General features: G+C 42.1%; 1 protein-coding gene across 2 annotated transcripts in view; it reads right to left on the bottom strand.

Moving 5' to 3' along the window:
• Positions 1-18233, bottom strand: part of LOC308051366 (ubiquitin-associated protein 2-like) — a 131974-nt gene that overhangs the window by 94017 nt on the left and 19724 nt on the right. For both annotated transcript variants that reach the window (XM_080361750.1, XM_080361749.1), the window contains exons 3-4: positions 5712-5851; positions 1923-2000 (exon numbers count right to left, since the gene is read on the bottom strand). In XM_080361750.1, coding sequence (XP_080217876.1) covers positions 1923-2000; positions 5712-5851 — 218 coding nt within the window. The remainder of the gene's footprint in view (positions 1-1922; positions 2001-5711; positions 5852-18233) is intronic.

Below are 18233 nucleotides of genomic sequence, written 5' to 3' on the forward strand. Positions count from 1 at the left end.
GAGACAGCAGTATATGATGGTAAAGACCAGTATAGCTCCAGTATCAGTCTCTCTCCTTCCCCAAACATCCCCCTCTTTATCCTGCTGTGTGAGAACAGACATAATGTAAGCCATGGCAGAGAACGTATCCATCTGGAAAAACATCTAGACTAAGAATAAAGGGTTTTTTTTCAGCCAGATCAGTTCCCTTGATCTATTTCAGCATAAGGCCACACAAAAGGCATAAAAAATGGCTACTTAAGGAGATGTAGTACTGAATTACGCCCTGTGGATCCTGAGGAGTGTAGAATGGAAACAATCAGAGTCTGTCATGAGACATCCAGCAACTTCACCCCCAAAAAAAACCTACATGAGCTAGAAAGATATATGCACAATGTAAAACACTAGAAATTTCCTATGCAGAACTTAATTCTTATCCTTCCCACCAGCAGAGTTACAGGCACTATTGATGAGGGTCCTCTGGCTTCAGGAAGTATAAGACTTCACTTCTGGCACAGCAATAGAACAAGTTTATAACAAGAACAACAAACAATGGAAAAGAAATCTGCTCCTCTGCTGCATTGATGCATTCTTCTCTCCTTCTTGGTATACTCCTAGGTTCTAGTTGTGATGTATTCACTAGGATAAAATCACTGATACCCACAGCAGAACAGGGACCCAGATTCTCAGTACTACTTGAATTAATGGTCTCAGCTATAATTCAGTAATGGAAGCTCAAGCATCTACACTCAAAACTCAGCATAGTAGAGCAAATGGTGTGAGATTTCATTTTCACAGTGTAATTCTATCATTTTAATGCATACACAAATCTGGGAAGTCAGATTATTTTTTTTAAGTAACACTTCAATTCACCTTTAAGCTTGTCCTGGTTTTGTTAAAAACAAGTGTCTCTTTTAGTGAATTTTCCTGTCAGCTAAAATCTTCTTACTAACTGCACTTTTCTGAAAGTTAGATACATGTTTTGATAGACATAGCAATGGAATGCAAGGTCACTGATACGGATACACATCCTGTGAGAGGGGCAAGGAGGAACAAACTGAACAGGTGACTAAAACCAAACAACTAAGTATTCCATCCCATTCACATGATACATCATATAAAATGGGAGATCATGAGGATCTCGTCCCTTCTCCCTATGGCCGACATTAGGAGAGGATCTTGTGAGTCATCCCTGTGAACTGAGGCCTAGTGACAGACTGAATCCAGCTCCAGTTGGCTGCAGAGTCCAATCCAGGACTTCTGGGTGCAGGCTCTGCTGCTGCTGGAGCAGTGCTGATCTTTGCCAGGCAATTCAAGGTTGGTTTTATATATTTTGTATTACATTCTCTATTTTATTAGTAGCATTAGTAAAACATTTTTAATATTTTCCAACTCTCTTCTCTCTGTCCTCCTTTCCCTTCCAATCGTCTGTATTTAGTGGGGAGGGGGGTAAAAGGGGGGGCTGGGGAGAAGAGGGGGGTAATTAAACATCTGCCACGGTTTATTGTCACCCTGAAATCAAACCTTGACAAAGCTATGATTAGATTTTTACTTTTCCTGAAAAACAGCCAAGATATTAGCAAACTCAGTTTACACAAGTGACATATTTTTCCCATGTGCATGTACATGTGGACCATCATTAAGCATCAGGACCATACTGAAGAGATAAAATCTGGAAGAGACATCAGCACAGATGAGTTTTGGCTTAAAGGCTTGTCTACAAAGGAAAATACACTGGGGTAACTATACAGCCAGAGCTATGTTACCACACAATTTCTTGAAAACAGACTTTCCAGTAAAATAAGAGCACCTTTCCTAGTTAAACTCATGTCCTTCTGAAAAAGGATTCATCTAAATCAGAAACAAATGCTCTAGCTCCAAAATGTAAGCCGGCTTTGGAGCACCTTATTGCAGAGCATAAAACTCTACCATAAGAAACATACTTGTTTCACTTCATCTTCAAAATCTGCATCGTTCTTATCGTAGATCATCTGAGCAAGGCGAATCTGTTCTGCTGTTGCCTGAAAAATGTAAACATCCAATAAAGTAAACAAAAGGTAACAATATATTTTTTAAAAATATCTCCTAGTGTCACTATATTTTTTTTTTCCAGATTCTCAAAAAGAATGTACACAACAAGCACAGAGGTACTATGGGGAAGGGATTAACATCCCCTCTATGCCCATTGTATAGTTAAAATTTAGCTGGGACAGAAGCAATTTCAACATGTTCTTAAGTGTTTGAACCACAGTTAAAGGTCACCACATAGACGAGACAACCATATAATAAAACAGAATTTACCACAGAAGCCTACGCTTTGATATTATTACTTTTATTTGCTACCTACCACTCCAGAGTTAGAGTTTTATCATAAGAGACTGGCAATGGTATTTCTAAATTAACCACATCTCTGATGATTCCTGCTCACATCACCTTCCACAACTCTCTCAATAACAACCTGACTCTGTAGCTTTATGAGCACTTAAAAAGAGACTGAGCCATGCCTCAAGATTTTGCCCATGAAAAGCTGGACTTATTTTCTTTATAAGTAAATACTGGTCTCTGAAAACTGTTAAAGGACCTTGCTATTGATGAAATGTTTGGTGCTTCTGTAATGTTTCTGGACAACAAATCCATGCTGGCAACTTCTCCAAAAGCTGAAAGACTAAAATGGATGTATGCAGTAAAGTGCCATAAATCCAAATAGGCTATGGCTGCCCCAGAGAGAATGCAACTCAAGAACACTAATGTCTCATCATACAGGCTGCTCTTCATAGTGTGGCATTTGCAGTCTCCTTGAACTGCACTCCCATAAAAACACCAAAGATAACTGTATGCTACATGATCCTGGACCTAATTTGATTTCTGCTCAAACAGAAGAGGTTACCGTCTCATGATAGAGAAGGCTGATACTGAAGAGAGCCAGGAACCGAAATGCAAGTTGATATGCTGCAGAAGACTTCTTCATTGAGAAGGAGACCGCTTCATTCACTGAAATTCTTGACGAAAAGGATTCTTCCTGGGAAGCTGGTTGAATCCCACCTTTCGCAGTCTCACTTCACCAGGATTCCCACATGAAATTCTGTGCCTCACAAGTTAAGACTTAATCAGCCTCAAACTGCTTCGCCTTTGGAGCTTACCACAAATACAAGTTCTAGAGGAGGTCGCCAAATGTAAATACTAAGAAGAGTCTAAAAATTACTCCACTGTACACCACCAGCTGCTTATTTGCTGAGAAGTTACTGCAGCTGTCCCAGTTCCTCGAGGGAAGCAACATTTGCTGCACTCAGAGGCAAAGTTCCAAGACAATTAGCATTTGTAATGGAGTTAAGTACTCTGCACTACTTCACATTTTCAAAGTGTCATGCTGACAGCTTCATAATTCAGTCAATAACAAAGAGGAGAGCCTGCTCTGGAATTCCCTGCACCAGCCCTGGTGCCACCCTCCATAAAAGCCTCCTGGCCAGTGTGGTGCTCTGCGCATAGGAGCTCGCTCTTGGTGTCTGCTGAGAGCTCAGCAGAGAGCAAAAACAAAAGGTCTGCTGGCTTCAGGATTTAAGCTCTGTTGATCCATCTTCTCGCTCTGACTTCAGCTTCCTCAGGTCCACTGCAACTTTTAAGCTAGTGAGATTTCCTTTAAAGATATCCAGATTAAAAACATTCAGACAATATAATTTCTGTAGAGACATGACGGCATATTTGACCAGAAACCATTAAGATTCATTTTTTCCCTAAACCAACTTTCTTTTCAAGTCCACGTTAAAAGACAAAAATATACCAATTTTATAACAATATCGAATGTGTGATGTGTGACAGTATCTCCAGTTTTCCTGTGTAAGGAGACAACTCAGAAACACAAGTAGGTGCAATATCACTAATATTTATGCCAGTGGATTACACCCAGATGGAATTGAAGTTTCATAAGGAAAAAAAAACAACAAAAGCCCACAAGATGTGTTTATTATACACAAAACATCAAAACATTGTCACAAAAAGTTAGAGTGTTGTTTGTTTTTTCCCCAGCAATTGGTTCTTCTTTATTTTTAAGGCACCATTGTACTAAGTAACATTGTAGTATCCTATGAAATAGTATAATTAAGTTTTAATTGCAACTAAGAAAATAGTAGCATCTTAAGACAGCTAAAACTTAACCTTACAAGATATATTATCTTTGCAGCACAACAGAGTGAAGGAAATTTTTCACAACTTCAAACTACCAGAAAACAGAAGCGTGCAAAACACAAAATGAAGTGATGTCAATAGGTCCAGATCTTACAATAAAATGGCATATTTATTATCCAGAAGCAATGCAAAAGAACTGCAATGTAATTTCTTAAATAACTTAAATGATGATCAATGTGATAATATGACAATGAAATCTCCATTTGGAAAAGCCAACATTATTCTACCTTCAGAAAAAATGAATCAGTGGTAACTAAACAGTAAAATCCCACACATTTTTGTTGATCTGTAAAGCTTGACTAAGGAGGAAGGTCCATCTGATATCTAAACAATAAAAAAATATGGTGCACTGAAACATCATTGCAACATCATTAAATAGTCATCGTTTCCACTGAATTTCCAGTGTTCCAACTTGTGCCATTGTCTCTCTGAGAAAAGTCTGGCTTCACCTTTTCTATACCCTTTCACATGGTATCTGAATAGAAGATATGACCTTGCCTTGCCTTTTTAGGGCTGAAGAAATCTAGTTCCCTCAGCCACCACTCATTCATCCTGCACTCCAGCCTCTCAGCTATCTTTGCAGCTCTTCACTGGACTTGCTTCAGGCAGAGTACTGCTGTCTTGCAAATGTCAAAAAAGAGGAAACCACCACTTCTGTCAATCTGCTCGCTAGATTCCTGCAGCCTTACTTGTTATAAGAGATATTCAATTTCACCTGTTAAAAGTCACTTTCTAAATCCACACATTAGTATGAATCACCACTATACAAGGCACTGTAACACAAGGAGATGAAAAGGGCTTGAGCTCACATAATTAATACTGTACAAAGCAGAATGGGAGCCCCTCCACGCTAAAGATCAGTCTAAAAAACAATAAGACAATTTCCCATGGGAACACCTGCCAGCAGAGAAGTGAAGCAATTCTTGAACTGAGTCCAATTTTGAGAAGTACCTGACAAGAGAATAATGAGTTGCCAGGAGCAGAGACATTTTGCACTCTCTGCAATCCAGACAAGCACACAACTTAACTACTCTGCTGCAGAGAATCAAGACAATTGGTTAAGAGCTTAATTTCAATCTCACAGATATTCAAAATAATTTTAGTCTGCTGGTGGACAACCATCTTCATTTCACTTTGTGAAGACACAGCACAAGAAGTTTAGGATTTTGTGACTTGCAGATACGTTGAATCATGCTGCAGAACGCAGCATGCATCTAAAGGAAGCTTCTCCCATGCACCCAAATTCCTCTATTGACCAGAAATCTAGCATGATGAGCCTGACATATAGAAGAGCTGAGATCTGAGGGGACAGGACAGAAATTTTGACACAGGTATAGGCACAGAATTCCTCGCTAATAGGAAATGTTGCTGAAGAACACAAAGCTCCTTTAGAGACAAGAATACAGGAACAACTTACTGAGCAACTAAGCGAGATATCAAACATACTCTTCTAAAATAAACTGAGTTTCCCCAGTCTTTTCTCAGTTTTTACTGAATTAGGGAAGAAACGCTCAGTTTCAACTCCAAGATGATTATATGGTAGCACATACCTGTACTATGTGTTTCTGTGGTTGTGTTGGCTGTGTGGTTGAAATTTGCGTTTTGTTCCGAGTACCACGGGTACGTTCACTACCCACCGAAGTCATCGCACACAGTATATACAAAACAATGTATGTACAAAATAGAAAACCTGAAGAAAAAAAAAAAGCACAAGTTAAAGCAGGGTACTGGTTCAAGACCCACATAATATACAAACACAGTAGCTTGAACTCCTCCTGCCTTTACTACAAACTCTATACAGAGACTCCTGAGAAAACAGCTTTAATACACTATTAATGCATTTATCGCAGTCTTCACAATAAAGGGGAAAATGAAATGAAAAAAAAAGCATTTTTGTCAGCTGACTAGGATCTGTCCAGACCTGTGCTTCCAGACGACATCTAAATCTCACAGCTTTTCCCAGTTATTTAGCATATAGACTTTCCTATCTGCTACCCTGCTGAAATTCAAGCTGTATCACTTCTTAAATTTCTGTAATACCTACTGTTTTGTTTTGATGCCTGGAATTTAACTACTGCCATACTCACTCAGAACACTAAGACACTGTGTGGTGCTCAGTTTTCAGCTGGGGTTAAACCACCACAGCTAATTAAAACATTCAATAAAGTCTTAGGAGAAAGCATATTTCCATGAACAGGCCATGGGCAGGGTCTCTGTAAGCTCAGCACCAACCATGACCGACACAGCTGCCCAAACAAATCCGGTGGGAAGATGCAGCCACCCAGATGTCAGGCTGCAGGGTGTGCCTTGCTCTTAAACCAATACTGGATGGCAGCAGTGAGCACAGCTGTGGGAGGTGTGCCCAGGGAGAGGAACTCCTCTGCTTAGTGACAGAGCTCCTGGAGGAGGTGAGTAGGTTGAGGAGTATCAAGGAGCACAAGAGGGAGATAGACCACTGGAGTCACACCCTACCTTCCCTGAGGCAGGCCCAGTGGGTAGGCAGGGCACATGACAAGGACTCCCCATCCTCTCTCTGCATGGCCAAATGTGGTGACTTAAGGGATAGGGTGCAACAACAACACATTCCTGCCTGGCGCAGCAGGTGGATCTCTGCTGTGACTACCTGACCTTCCAAGTTCCCTCACACAACAGGTATGAGGCTGGATCACTGGGCTGAGGCCAACTGTATGAGGTTTAACAAGGCCAAGTGCTGGGTCCTGCACTCGGGTCATAACAAGCCCAGACAATGCTACAGGCTTGGGGAAGAGTGGCTGAAAAGCTGCCTGGCAGAAAAGGATCTGGAGGTGTTGATTTACAGCTAGCTGAATATGAGCCAGCAGTGTGGCCAAAAAGGCCACCAGCACCCTGGTTTGTATCAGGAATAGTGTGCGCAGCAGGATTTGAGAAGTGATTGTGCCCCTGTACTCAGCACTGGTGAGGCCCCACCTTCAGTCCTGTGTTCAGTTTTGGGTCCCTCATCATAAGAAAGAAACTGAGATGCTAGAGAGAGTTCAGAGAGGGCAATGAAGCTGGTGAGGGGCCTGGAACACAAGTCTGATGAGGAGCAGCTGAGGGATCTGGGGCTGTTTAGCCTGGAGAAAAGGAGGCTGAGGGGAGACCTTATCGCTGTCTACAACTACCTAAAAGGAGGTTGGAGCATGGAAGGTGTTGGTCTCTTCTCCCAAGTAGCAAGTGATAGGACAAGAGGAAATGGCCTCAAGTTGCACCAGGGAAGGTTTAGATTGGATATTAGGAAAAACTTCTTCATGGAAAAGGTTGTCAAGCATTGGAACAGGCTGCCCAGGGAAGCGGTGGAGTCACCATCCCTGGAGGTGTTTAAAAGGCGTTTAGACGAGGTTCTTAGGGACATGGTTTAGTGCTAGAGTTGAGTTAGGTTATGGTTGGACTCGATGATCCTGAGGGTCTCTTCCAACTGAGACGATTCTATAGTTCTGTGATTATAATCTATTATTGCTTTTTCAAGTAGGCAGCTATGAAGTTTCAACAGGAAGCTCAAGGGCAATCAAGAGGGACGTCAGAGCCTTGAGTTGACTGGTTAAGGGATCAGGAGCACAGTTGCAGGGAATGATGAGAGAAGATACAGGGAGACCCTGGCTGCGAGACTGGTGTCACTAGCAGAATTTTGGCTTTTTGATCATGGCTCAGTTTACATGACATCTGGCCTGCTGGCGACAAATGGGATGCAGGAAAAGGAAAGGATCCTTGGACAGGAGTTAGCAGGGCTCATTGAAAGAGCTTTAAACTAGATTTGAAGGGGGAAGGGGAGAAAATCAGGCTCATTAGAGATAAGCCTGGGGGTGGCACGCCAATATTTGGAGGATGCAGTGCAAGCAAGGTACTTCAGTCTGCTATCTCAGTGGAGGTAGGGGATGGAGAGCTGTGCAGCAGCAAAGATGCTAGGGTTAATAATGAGTCAGAAACCAGAGAAGCGCCTGACAATGGTCAGATAGGAGTTAGGGCTTCTCACCCCAAAAAGGTGGCGGGATCAGTGGCCCAGGTGAAGTGCGTCTATACCAATGCACGCAGCACGGGCAACAAACAGGAAGAGCTGGAAGCCATTGTGAAGTAGAAAAACTATGATGTAGTTGCCATCATGGAAACATGCTGGGATGACTCGCACAACTGGAGCACTGCAATGGATGGCTATAAACTCTTCAGAAAGGATAGGCAAGGAAGGAGAGGAGGTGGGGTACCCCTGCATGTTAGGAGGGTTTTGATTGTCTGGAACTTGAGGAGAGTGATGATAGGGTTGAGTGTCTATGGGTGAGAATCAAGGTGGAGGGCAACAAGGCAGATATCCTGGTGGGGGTCTGTTACAGACCACTCAACCAGGATGAAGAGACATGAAATATTCTGCAGGCAGCTGGGAGAAGTCTCACGATTGCTAGCCCTTGTTCTTGTGAGGGGCTTCAACTTACCAGATGTCTGCTGGAAATACAACACAGCAGAGAGGAAGCAGTCTAGGAGGCTCCTGCAGTGCATGGAAGACAACTTCCTGACACAGCTGGTTAGTGAGCCAACTGGGGAAGGAGCCCCACTTGTTATTTGTGAACAGAGAAAGACTCATGGGTCACATGTTGGTTGGCGGTTGCCTTGGGCATAGTGATCGTGAAATGATCGAGTTTTCTATTCTTGGAGAAGTAAGGAGGGGGATCAGCAGAACTGCTACTTTGGACTTCTGAAGGGCAGACTTTGACCTGATTAGGAGGCTGGATGGCAGAGTCCCTTGGGGGGCAGTCCTGAAGGACAAAGGAGTCCAGGAAGGCTGGATATTCTTCAAGAAGGAAATCTTAGAGGCAAAAGAAGCAGAGTGTCCCTGTGTACTAGAAGATGAGCCCATATGGAAGAAGACCAACCTGGCTGAACAGGGAGCTTTGGCTGGAACTCAAGAATAAAAGGAGAATTTATGACCATCCAAGGGTTCTCACCAAGCCCCTCACTAGAAGAAACACTTTGAGGTACCAGAGCACATTCAAAGAAGGGCAACGAAGCTGGTGAATAGTCTGGAGAACAAGTCTGATGAGAAGTAGCTGAGGGAACTGGGGCTGTTTAGCCTGGAGAAAAGGAGGCTGAGGGGAGACTGTATCACTGTCTACAACTGCCTGAAAGGAGGTTGTAGCATGGAGGGTGTCAGTCTCTTCCCAAGTAACAAGTGATAGGATGAGAGGAAATGGCCTCAAGTTGTACCAGGAGAGGTTTAGATTGGATATTAGGAAAAACCTCTTCATTGTAAGGGTTGTCAGGCATTGGAACAGGCTGCCCAGGGAAGCAGTTGAGTTACCATCCCTGGAGATGTTTAAAAGACATGTACATGAGGTTCTTAGAGACATGGTTTAGTGCCAGAGTTAGGTTATGGTTGGACTAGATGATCTTAAGGGTCTCTTCCAACCAAAATGATTCTATGATTAGGTTCTTAGAGACATGGTTTAGAGGTGGACTTGACAGTGCTAGGTTAACGGTTGGACTCGATGATCTTAAAGGTCTTTTCCAACCAAAACAATTATATGATTCTATATATAACAAGATAAGTCCTGCCTTTACCAAGAACTGACTTTAGTATGTGCTGAACTGGAACACTGTTTCTCCAGCTTTATGAATATATTTACCAAAGCACATCTCTCAGCCTCTTAAAGTAGTGTAACTTTGTTGTGTTCTAAGCCCCAGAACACACAGGCCTTCAGAGCACTGTGCTTGACACCCTAAAAGCCAGATATAGTCAGAGCCGAGGTTATTCAAGCTTGTGACAGCATGTTCTATGGCAAGCAAAATATTAAGTTGACGTGGAGATGTTTTGAATGGCAGGGTTCAACACTTATCACTGAGTACCTGGTCATGGGTATCCACTGATGTTTTAAACACAACTCAGTTGAGTTTACAGTAGAAATTACTTTTGCTCTTTGTGTTAAAATCTGCTTTATAAGCCTTGCTGACCAGACTGCCAACATCTGAAAACTAACAAGTTTATTTACATAAATAATGTCCTTTGGGTTTGTTGTTGTGGTTTTCTTTTGTGTTGCGGTTGTTTTTTTGGTGGTTTTTTTTTGTAAGCATTGGTCAGCTCATCAAAATTTGAATCTAGCACAATAAGCAATGAAGAAAAAATGTTTAACAGAGAACATGCCAGAGAGCACTAACCTCTCTGAAATACAAGCTAATAGTTTCAAATATGATTGTCTGGAATTAGCCTACTTTCATTTAAGATATGCTGAGAAATTATAACTCCATTAGGTCTCAATTTGTTTACCATTTCTGAATTAATATCATGTTTACAGATTCTGGCACCTAGAAATTCTGACATACATTTCAATGCTATTTTCTCCAATTTCACCCAAGTTACTGAAAATATTGCGATCCATGTTTTGGACATGATGACAGCACACATACATTAAAACAAAGAGTTTTATATTTGTTTGTAAAACAGACACTGAACTATAGCCTACACTTCTGATAGCCAGGCAACCTATGGTTCCTGAGGAGGACTGTGTCTTTTTTCCCCTCTCCTAACATATATTTTACAGTGCCTCTGTGTCACAGCTGTTTAAGTAATGTTTGTCTGTCAGGATGAAAGGATACTTTAAGGAAAAATGCAAGCACACAAGCATTTGCAACACTCCCAGGATGAAGTGGCACAGCAAGATGAGCCTGCTGGTGGGAACAGAGCCAAACAACCTAAAAAGTATAATGAGATCTTTAAAGATCCTCATCTTGCTAATCATGCAGCTCATGAGCAGCACAATTTGGCAACAGATCCAAAACAGAAAACCAGCAAAGGTGAGAGCTTCTTCCTGGCAGCAGTATGGACTTGCACTTGCTTCAGACAAGTGTGGAAACACACCTTCTGTTTGACATTCCCCATCAAGCCAACACAGACACGTTACAATCCATTTCAGACACAATCTAGTCTTCTTAAAAGCACAAGTGGCAGTTTGATATAAAGGGAGCTTTAAAAATAAAGCTATCTTATTCCCCCTTAGTTGGTTCCTACTATCTACAAGCAGTGTCCAGACACAGCAACCAGCCCAGCCCCAGCATGCACGAGGAGCAGCTGATCAGCCCTGCTCTACTGCCAACAGTGCACTAACCAGGGAAATGTCCCACCTCCCTAGCACCGGCATATCTTCACCAAGCTGGGCTGAGCCTTCACACCTACTCCTTAAAAGTATTGAAACAACAGGCAGAAGGGAGGCAGTTAGCCACTACCTTCAAATTAGCATAGTGATTACAATTTTGGGCATTAAGTGTATCACTTGATTATTATTTGGGCATTAGTAATTACTAAGATGAGGTTGAATAAGAACATTTAGTTGCTCACAAAGCAGCTTCTTATTCTCCTCAGTTCCTCATATTAGTCTATTTGGCAGGCTGTTGTCATAGGAATGAGTAGGATATCACAACCTGATGAACTTAATTTTAACTGCAGATCAAATGAGGAAAGATTTGAGAATGGAAGACAACGCTTAATTTAAATCTGTTTAATAAAGATTAAAAAATATGCAGACAAGCAGATGTTTCAGTTTCCATGTCAGGGTCTGGCTCAGTACAAGAGCCCCTCATCAGCAGTTAATATTTGACCTTGTAGACACATTGCAACTCTAGTATGCAGCCAAAACAGCTTTATTTTGAAGAAATAGATACATGTTCAACAAAACAGACCCTCAGAGCACTAGCAGAAAAGGAGGAAAAGCATGAAAGAGACTGGACTTCCCTAAACTACTGTGTAAAGATGTAATGATGTAATCTAGTACCTCCACAGGAAAGTTGTCTTTACTTCTACTGATCAGTAGTTAAGAAAATTGTTCATTTCAAGTATGTTTAGCTTGTCAAGAGCTAAGGAACTCAAATTTCAGTACTTCCTCATAAAAGCAAATAACTGGACTTAAAAATGGAAAGCAGAGGCATTTAAGAGGAAAATAATCCCAAATCTCAAGGTTTTATTTGTTTTAGTGTTTCTGTTTGTACAGTAAGTGTAGCCCAAGGACCTACACAACAGCAGATATAGTACTGTATAATAAGCCATCACTAGACTGGTGATGTAATGGCAACAATTATTCTAGTTTCCAAAAGTGGTACCTAACTATTTGGTATCTCAACACCCCACTTTCCTGAAGAGACCAAATCCCATGCCCTCCCAAAGTCTCTATACCGTAAATCTTATTCAACACATTTAGTTGGGGTTTTGCTTTGGATTTTAGAAGGAAAAGAGGAAGGCAAAGAATCAAAAAGTAATTGAACGCCCAACAACACAAAAAGCAGGTTTTTAAAGCTATCATAATGCTTTCTTTGATCTTTTGTTCAGTTTTCCTTCAGCAAGAAATCTAGTCCTTTTAGACTCAAAGAAGTCAAAAAAGCTAGAGATACACAGAATACAAAATTTACTTGACAGGGTGGCAAGCCCTGCAAGACACAGTAAATTTATTGCTGAACTTCCAGAGACAGACCACAGACTGCAATACCATCTGACTTTTGAGAATCCTTCTGAAGTTAAATATTTGCTTTTATCAGCTGAATAAAACATTTGCATTTTAAATTCTTTTCCTGAAGCAATCTCAAGAAAGTTATTTTCTTGACTCTCTGGACAATGAGCTATGATCCAGAACACTGTGCAGAAATCTCTGTGAACACCTTAAAAGTGTAATTGCTTTTTTATACTCTAATGAAAAAGCTACTCAGTCAAGGATTTGTCACAATGACAGGGCTGAGAAAAGGCTGCAGGACACAGCCTCCTGATGGTATAACTACTGTACATGTACAACGAGCCTAGATTTTACTGCTATGGCAGTAGTGGGACATGAGCATGAGGAAAAAAAGAGTGGAGGAAAACAAACATGTCTGCATAGATGGAATGCATTCCCCTCTAAAGAACCTCACCACCTTTATTGCTGCTTGAAAGGGGAAAAGAGTTTGCAAGTCAGATATTCCTCAAGAACAGTGCTGTTTACTCAGTGTCTGTATTGCCCCAAGCCAACAATACTGAACCTGAGCTTATAGATCCTGGGAGGATTCTTGTCTCATCTTAGAGTCTTCTACAGTAAACAGGAAGAGCATTGGTGGCTAGGAGTAGGCCTGCATCACTGACAGAACACCACAGAAGAGAGAAATTGTACTATCTGTATGCTCTCATATTTTACCAAAAAAGGAGGATTGCTGGGAGTGGCCAGAGTACCAGCACAAACATATAAACTCACATGTACACTTCCAATTGTGTTAGCAAAGTGTACTGAATAAACAAGTGAATACTCTTTGTGACAACCTTGAAGTACTCCTCCCATCCCAACTAGAACAAAGAATGATGTTATGCCTTAAACATCTACTTTTTATGACTGTGGAGGCAGACACCTTGTCTTTTCTTTCCCAAGGTTTTGTGATTGATACTTTGGGCAGAAAAGATAGATAGCTGTGAAGGCAGACACCTTGTAAGATAAGGGCAATTAACTGTTGCTGTGAAGGCCTCATGGCCTAATCGGGATGATAGAAATTAACCATCTGTCAGACAACCAGTTACCAGAAAAAAACACGAACCAACAGCTACCCCTGATGGGCAAAACAACTCACTTCTGGTCAGTACTGTGAACTTTCCCCTCGTTTGAAGACCCCAGACCCATTTCCAGAGGAGTCTTCCTAAGTAGCATTAAGAGCAAACAGAGGGAGGAGATGAACCACCTGCATGTAAATGAACTGGGTTATAAAATGACCTTGGGTGTGACATGAAGTGTGGTGTGTATATGCTGCACAGCGTGACCGAAGTCCATCCCCCTCCAGAGGATATTGCGGGACCAATCACCTGTGGAGCTGTGATATCTTACTCTTTCTCTCTCTCTCTCTGATATCTTAGTCTATCGTATCTACCTCATTTTTTCTTCTCTCTCTTCTTTGCTATCATTGTAAATTCTGCTGCTAAAGTCTTGTTAAGTTTTGCATCATAGTTACTAATTGTTGCCAACCCACTGTTTTTAGGGGGTTTTTTGCTGTCAATGTATTGTTAAGTTTTGTGATATTATAACATACTTTTGCCAAGCCACTAATCACTATAATTTGTAGTCCACCAAGTGCTTTTAGTAAATTTATAATTGAATTGGACCTCTGGAGTGATTGTCTGTCTTTCACTTCACATTACTGCACAGAAATATCCAGAGTTAACTCACACCTGATCTCACCTGGTGAGACAGGGCATGTGTCATGTTGAGAGTTAACTCATCCCTATTCCCATCTGGTGGGACGGGACACTCTTACCCACCTTTCTTAAAACCCACTGAGTTGTTAGTTGAAATTATTATTCTGGCAAATCAATCTATAATTGGCTAAGAACACACCTCAATCTACAGAAATCAATACATCTCATTACCACCACCAAAAAAAAAAAAAAAAGGTTCATTTCAAGGATTAGTATTTCCAAGCAGATGTCATATAAAGGAAAACAAAGAAATATACAAATAGGTTCTTAGAAATAAAAGACAGCACTGTTTTGGAAGAGGAAAAAAGTGCTGATCTTCAAAACACTGGAGTTAGGCTGGTCACGTATTCAGAGCCCCTCTCAAAAGCATAATGTGGAAGGGGGACTGAACAGTGCATGTTTTCCACTAGTAAAGGAAGTTTCAATCATGAAAGTAATATCATTAACATTATTTAAAAAAAAATCTTCTAATCTCACAGTATCTATCTTTGCTATTATCCCAATGTCTCTACCTAACAGACATGTTTTATATTTTAGTATATACTAGTAATTATCCTAGCTTTAATCAAAACCTGCCAACACCCAAAAAACATCCAGTGGACATGCCCTCATGATTTCTTTATAAATATTCAAACTTCAGAGGCAACAAGTGCCCTTATTCATAGAGAAACTTCTGAAGGAGGAATCTAAATTTCCCCAAATTCAACTTTCACTGGTATTAAAAACAAACAAAAAAGACAATTGCACTAAAATCAGAGAAGCCTAACCAACTTCAACCTAGGTCTTTATCTTTCACACAACCAAGGCAATCCTCAGACTGCTAAAAACCTGGTTAGCAAGACCAGGCACTTCTCTGGTATCTAACACATCTATTACTCTTGTGTCTCTTCTACCGCACGGCCCTCTATCCCAAACCTCCAATGAGACAGCAGACCAAAGGGCCTTGCTAGCACCCCATCCCTTAAATGATGGCATGCTGCCCTTGAAGATGTTTCTGCTGTGGCTGGTTTTCTCCCCTTCCCCCTTCAAATCGCATTTAAAGCTCTTTCAATGAGCCCTGCTGATTCCTGCCCAAGGATCCTTTTTCCCCTTTCAGACAGCTGCATCCCATTTGTCATCAGCAGGCCAGATGTCAGGTAAACCCACCCATGATCAACTCAAAATTCTGCCATTGACAGCAGTCCTGCAGCCAGGTATTGATCTGGTGGGTCTTCCTGTATCTCCCCTCATCATACCTTGAAACTGGAAGGACAGAGGAAAACACTACTTGTGCTCCTAATTCCTTAACCAGTTCTCCCAAGGCCCTGACTTCCCTCTTGATGGCTTTTGGATTTCCCTTTTCAATCTCATCACTGCCTACATGAAAAATTTGTAGAGGATAATAATCTGAGGCCCTTACCAGGGCAGGAAGTTTTCTCTTCACATCTTTAACCCCGGCCCCAGGGCAGCAGCAGACTTCCCTAGGAAGTAGGTCTGGTCTGCACATAGCACCTTCTGTTCCCTTTGGAAGGGAGTCTCCTACAACCACAATCTGCCTTTTGTTCTTTACAGCAGCTGTTTTGATGTAGGGTGCAGGCTTACTTCTCTGCAGCACCTCCAACTTAGTTGAACCACCTTCCTCAACACTGATGTCTAGTTCCACTTGCAAAGCCTCATACCTGTTTTGCAAGGTAACCTTGGAAGGTGGGGTAGTCACAGAAGATACCCTTCTACTTCTGCACCAGACAGAAACATGCTGCCATTGCACCTTATCCCTTGATTTACTATGTTCCACCATGTAGAGAGAGGGTAGGGAGTCCCCTGTACCCTGCCTACCTGCTGGGCCTGCCTCAAGGAAGGTAGAGTGCAACTCCAGTGATCTGTCTCTCTCCTTCGCACTCCCTGATACTCCTCAACCTACTCACCTCCTCCCAGATCTCCCTCACTAAGCAGAGGAGTTCCTCTCCCTGGGCACGCCTCCCACAGCTGTGCTCACTGCTGCCATCCAGTATTGGTTTAAGAGCAAGGCACACCCTGCAGCCTGACACCTGGGTGGCAGCATCTTCCCACCAGGTCTCAGTTTGGGTAGTTGCATCAGTAGTCGTGGCTGCTGACCTTACAGATGCCATGGCTTTCTGCAGGGTGGACACCATAACCCCTGGTCAAGCTGGCAGAGCTTCCCAGCCCTTCCTGTGCGCCCTTCCATGCAAACTGCCTCATCCCACTCCTGGTTGCTCGTGCTCCCTAGGCTGCTTTTTGTAGGCATGTTCACCATTGCCCCATCAATGCCCAGGTCTTGTCAGTGACTCTTGCGAGAGTTGGTGGCTCCTAGTGTTGCCCTGGTGTTCCCTTGGCTCAGGAAAACCCTGTCTGCACCGAAAATCTGCTGCTTTTGCCACAGATTTGGAGAGACTACAGTGGGTCAGATGTGGTTCTTGGTGCTTGCACAGCCATGCAAACACTCTACTTCCTCTTACTATCGGATGAAAGGAACACCTCTATTTCTGAGTCCTCTGCTCTCTTATTTTCTATCCTAAGGAGAAAAAAGAAAATACTAGTCAAGTCAGTATACAATATACTTGCTATTTATTCTGTCACTGCTACATTCAGTGGTAAAGAACCATCAGTATTGCAAATTTCTTCATACCTGTTTTTCTGGGTTTGTCTCACAGAATCACAAAGTGTCAGGGATTGGAAGGGACCTCGAAAGCTCATCCAGTGCAATCCCCCTGCCGGAGCAGGAACACCCAGATGAGGTTACACAGGAAGGTGTCCAGGCAGGTCTTGAATGCCTCCAGAGTAGGAGACTCCACAACCCTCCTGGGCAGCCTGTTCCAGTGCTCCATCACCCTCATGGTGAAGAAGTTTCTTCTCAAATTTAAATGGAACCTCCTGTGTTCCAGTTTATACCCATTGCCCCTTATCTTATCATTGGTTGTCATGGAGAAGAGCCTGGCTCCATACTCCTGACACCAAAAAATGGAAGAATCAATGAAGTAAACCAGAAAAGGTAAAACCCTCTCAGTGTTTTTCCTCCTAAGTTTTCCTGAGTAGCATCCAGTGAAAGGGCACTACACTGTCTACAACTTCCTTCCAACAAAGCAGCAGCCAGCAGAACTACAACCTAGTAACTCCCTGCAACGAATACTCAGACTGAATTATATACTGCATTAACCAGGAAGCTTGTAAAAAAACATTAACTAAAGGAAAGCTTTATTGCAGCTGAGGAAAAAACTGAACTGGCAGGTTTTTCAAGGTTGAAAATCATTACCCTCTGCAGCCAGAACCAACACAGCCTTCCTGAAGTCACACACAGATGGAAGACAGCTGAGCAGAGTTTGGGACCAAAAAAGAAAAATATCACAACAAGAATTTTAGTTCCCATTTGGGACCTGGTTTTATATTCAAAGTTCAATCTGTAGTGCAGATAGAAAACAAACCATTTATTCCTTTAAAAATTCCTCATCTAGGTGTTCCTGCTCCAGCAGGGGAATTGGACTAGATGACCTCTTGAGGTCCCTTCCAATCCCTAACATTCTGTGAATTTCAGCTCACATCTAATACCACACAACTGTGAGTTGTCACCAGAAATGGCATTCCTGCTCCCTACTCCTTAACCACATAACATTGCTACTTCCCTTTAATCAGACTAACCATCCTGCAGCTGCAGAGGGAGTGGGTTCAGTGAGCTGGCCCAAGAGCAAAATAAACCCTCTAAAACAAAACAATAAGTCAGTTGAATAAGCTTATGCAGTGGAAAACTACATGGCTATACAACTGCTGAATCTGACATGAGGGACAGGGATCAAGTTCACAAGGAAAGGGGGAACCTGCATTTCAGCAGCCATGCACCATTATAACATTGGTAAAACGTGATGTGTCACATTTTGTTTACCTGGGA

This window comes from Nesoenas mayeri (assembly GCF_963082525.1).
Source record: "Nesoenas mayeri genome assembly, chromosome: W".
NCBI lineage: Eukaryota > Metazoa > Chordata > Aves > Columbiformes > Columbidae > Nesoenas > Nesoenas mayeri.